Source organism: Schistocerca gregaria, chromosome 5 (assembly GCF_023897955.1).
Source record: "Schistocerca gregaria isolate iqSchGreg1 chromosome 5, iqSchGreg1.2, whole genome shotgun sequence".
In the NCBI taxonomy this organism is placed as follows: domain Eukaryota; kingdom Metazoa; phylum Arthropoda; class Insecta; order Orthoptera; family Acrididae; genus Schistocerca; species Schistocerca gregaria.
Window position 1 is genome coordinate 370,686,389 of NC_064924.1, and position 4,507 is coordinate 370,690,895.

Genomic DNA, 4,507 nt, shown 5'->3' on the forward strand with positions numbered 1-4,507 from the left:
GGTGCTGGTGAGTTAGGTGATTGCAGTATGTAATTCATTGGTATATGCACTTCCTACCCCATCACAGACTAAAGTATTAAACGATTAATACACTAGAAAATCGGAGTCAAAACTGATATAGTTCTGATGCTCCTTCTGTGTAATACGGGCATCTCCGTACTATGTGCGATTACTTGGAGTAATTATGTGGAACCAAGTTCAGTAAATAAAAGATTCCATTTCCAATATAAGACTGGCGTCCAAACGCTTGGGTGACTGATCAATTAATGCGAGTCCTACAGCTGTATGTGTAGCGCTTCATGAGTTGCCTGCGATGCATGTTGCATCTGTGCGACAGACTAAAAAATGTGGTGTCCACTGCCATCTTAAAAGGATTCATTAACCTACTCACTTAAGCTGATGACTGCTTGTTGGTAGCTGACCCCCAAAGATCATTAGACCTGAACGGATACGGTAAGCTCTTGTGTGAAACGCATCGGGATCACGCACAAAACACGCTGGACTTTCGCCTGTTTTCGTGATGCCAGTGACCTTCCAGTCATAATACAACAAGCGCGTGTTTGCGCGCGATAGCTGATGCCAGCGGACTTTGGTATCAGTCCATTACCCCGCGCGCCCTAAGTTGTAAACATTGCCGTCGCCCGTTATCTCTCAGACAAGGACACTCTCTGAGTGGAGTGCGTAATGTTATCGCCGGGTCTTTACCTGCGCACGCTGCAAAGTACGATTCTGTCAAACGGCTATTCATACAGACGCTTTCAGTAACTGCGCCTGCTTATAAGTACTCTGCTTTTCTACCAGCCCGTGAAAATGGGAATCAGATCGCAGTGATATTGATCCGTACATCAAGAACCTGCCAGATTATGTCGCTTAGTTTATGATACTAATGAAGTGTATCTGAGGCTAAGAGTGAAAAGTAAGCTATATATATCGCATTCGTTACTTAACACATTAATCACAAATGAATGCCGGCCAGTGTGGCCGAGCGGTTCTAGGCACTTCAGTCTGGAACCGCGCGACCGCTACGGTCGCAGGTTCGAATCCTGCCTCAGGCATGGATGTGTGTGACGTCCTTAGGTTAGTTAGGTTTAAGTAGTTCTAAGTTCTAGGGGACTAATGACCATAGATATTAAGTCCCATAGTGCTCAGAGCCATTTGAACCATTTTCGAACAAATGAATGTTAACGAACTAGTTACACTTTTGACTCAAATGAATACATCGCAAGGTCTGTTCATATGCGCTGACTGTAAATACATCCGTTTAAGTGACTGATCAACCACGCCAGTGCACCTATTGACTGAGAGGTACCAACGATGATTATTTCATAAAAGGACAACTTCTCAACTCGTTTCTGTTGTTAATTTCACTGTGGATAAATGTCCTTTATGCAATTACCAATCATCATCATCTACCAATCCTAAAAGAAATTCTGTAGCCCATCGAAATTTCATCAAATGATGCCACGTGAGATTTAGAAAGAGACAGATGAACTCTTAAGTCTGCTAAACAGTCTGCTGACCTGAAGTTTCATCGAATTACTTTGAATACGAACATTCTAACCATATCGTGTGAGACCATACTTACAGCAGTGTAGAAACGTGGAGAATGTGCTTAGGAAACGTAGTGACGTAAGTCAGTGTTCAACAGCACTACATCGCTAAATATCTGTGACGGTGCTGGTTGAAACACCTTTAATGTCATTTCTGCTGTGGAGCGTCGTTAGATTAAGAGGTTGCACACTCAACAGTGATATCACGCTGCAGTTAAAAAAAAAAAGATATACTTACACTCACTGTTATTAACACGTGCATGTGAACTGCTTTTCTATACAGCAAACGAGTGTACCGTTCCTACCTGCCCCTTCCAAATAACTTGAAGAAGCAAATACTGATATAGGTTATAGCCTCAGTGATTAATTTTTTGCGCCAGGCCTTAATAGCATTTTTAGTATATCCTTCCAAGGACATTGGTACCAGCAAAAATCACTAAGTTTTTCTCAGAAAATATTTTCTCACCCTAGGTAGTTAAGTAAGTTTACGCATTTCGTCCTGACCATCCAAACTGTAGTTGTTCCAGACTGACTGGTATTGTATTATGAATACGTCGACTAAACATCGAAGCAAATTGTAATATTGCACCTCCTCTAGCTGCAACTAAGGCATTGCCTTTTAAACCAGTGTAGAGTTATTACTTATTATTTTTTACTTCATCTACTTTGACAATGCTTCGGTGTTCACATGAGCGAAAATATATTACCTCTGTCATTTTCACTTGTCACTAACCAAAAGGATACTCTGTTTCTGTTTGGTAGCCATCCTATAGAGCGGACGCAAAATGAAAACAGTGCTCACATTTTAAAGTAGTTTAAACAGTAAATAGAAAGCGAGTGTAATGGCGTCTAAATTGCCCACGTTATTTCAACAAACACTCATCAAATTCTATTAGATGTTAAAGTGAATTAACTACAACCATATCAGAAGCCTGAAAGAAAAATCAAAGGAAGGAGGAAAGATTTTTAACATTAGAACCTGAAAGATAACAGTAAATACGGAACTTGAAAGAAACAAGATTAGCATCGAAAAGGTACAAAAAATTTATTTTATTGTAAATACTTAAGACATTATATAAACACTGCCACTTATGAAATTTTGATGGAGACGAGACAGGTGAAAGGTTAGATGTTTTTAATGATGGTGACTATGCAACTGAGTAGTTGCGTAATTACTGACGAATGTTGTTGATGCAACGCTAACTGCAGTCCGTCGGCCTGAAAAATCAGTCTTACAGTTTAAGGACTAGGACACAAACGCCTCAGGGCGTGAGATTTCGGAACGAAATGCAACGGTTTCTTGTGACCGTCATCAGTCATTTTGAATGCTGGGATTCGAGGACAGGATACAGTGATCCACAAACTCTTGCACGACCTCCGTAACCCTGTCGCGGTAGTCGGGGTACTCTAGGAAGCACTCGCAGACTTCCCGGCCCCGGTCGACCAGCAGGATGCGTTCGAAGTCGTCACGCATGCGCAGCATGCCGTCGGTGTGCTCTGCGGGCATGAGGACGGTGGGGCAGTATGCGGCCGCCACGGCGCGCCCCAGGTCGCGGGCCGCCTCGCAGCTGTCCAGGAACTGCTGGCGCGGCAGCACCCGCTGCGCGTCGACGCCGCCGTGCCACAGCTCCCTCTCCAGCGCCTCGTAGTACTCGCCGAGCAGGCGCGGCTCCCACTGCTGGCGGAAGCTCCGCCGCGTCGACAGGTGCAGGAACACCATGACGTCAGTGCTGGGCGGCAGGTACCGCGCCATCTGGAAGTCGACGAAGCGCACCTGCGTGGGGCTGTCGGCCTGGTAGCGGAACAGCAGGTTGCTCGTCCACAGGTCACCGTGGCACACCACATTGCGGAGCTCGTCAGACGGGGACAACAGCCTTTCCGCCACCGCCCGCATGCGCGGCAGCTTGGCTCGGATCTCTTCGCACCTCCCCTTGTACTTGGGCAGCAACTCCAAGAGCGGCTCCACAGTCTTCACGCACGAATCGAACCAGTTCCTCGCCTTCCCGTCTATCTCCACCGTGGCAGTCGTCTTGTCCACTAGATCGACTGAACAGCTGTCACTTATGCGGTAGATCTTCCCCTCCGACTTGATAACGCTCTCCTCGTGCAAGATACTGGCCGCGTGCAGAGCGGCGAGATTCTTCAGTACGAGCGAGCAGTGGTCGTAATCCAAAGCCTGACCGGGCTCCAGACTTCGGAAATCGCCCTCGGTCAGATCTTCGAAAACGAGTGTGTCCTTGGTCGTGAAGTAGCATTCCGGTATATACTTCTGTTTGCCCCCGTTCTGCTGCAGAGCAGTCTTGAGCAAGGGCGCAACGGTCGAGTAGAACGCCACTTCCCTGTTGAAGCAGCCGTAGGCAGCGATGAAGTCTTCCCGTAGGCGCGACTGACGTGGTAGAGTCTTGGCGAAGAACCTGAGGTTGCAGAGTTTGCTGTCGGCGGTGCGGATCCGGACGTCCACGGCGTACTGCTCGCTCATGAAGCCCAGCCCGTCGCCGCCCAGTTTGGCCAGTTTGACGTCGAGGAACTCGAAGTCGCGAGTGCCGAGGCGCCGACTCACCACCAGCTCGCACTCGATCCTGGTGAGGACTCCGGCGTCCGCCAGCCGGCAGCCGACAGTCCTGCAACTGACGCCCTTAACCATGCTTCCGCTGATGCTGCCGCTCCACCTGGCCCCTGGCGGTCGAGATAAGCGAATGCCGTACAGCTGGCGCGGACGCCGCGTTTTAAAGCGGTACGAACACGAGCCAGTCACGCCGTTACGTAAGCGTTTCCGGCCGCGACCACGTGAAACCGGCTAGGACAAAAGCAGCCGCACAACTAGAGTTTTTATCTACGCCTCTCCCAGCGCGCTCTTCCTCGTACCGCGCAGTGTCAGAACAGGATGTGAAGGAAAGGTACAGCGATGACGGATGTTTTCCACTCGTCCGTTTGTTCTTCGCTGCCTGCTGTTTTGA

The 4,507-nt window shown here is 48.1% G+C and overlaps 1 protein-coding gene across 1 annotated transcript; it reads right to left on the minus strand.

Annotated features, from left to right (window-relative positions):
• Positions 1-2,578: 2,578 nt before the first annotated feature.
• Positions 2,579-4,247, minus strand: LOC126273004 (uncharacterized). The gene has a single exon (XM_049976368.1). It carries the CDS (start codon positions 4,192-4,194, stop codon positions 2,863-2,865), a length of 1,332 nt encoding a protein of 443 aa, XP_049832325.1. The 5' UTR covers positions 4,195-4,247; the 3' UTR covers positions 2,579-2,862.
• Positions 4,248-4,507: the final 260 nt, after the last annotated feature.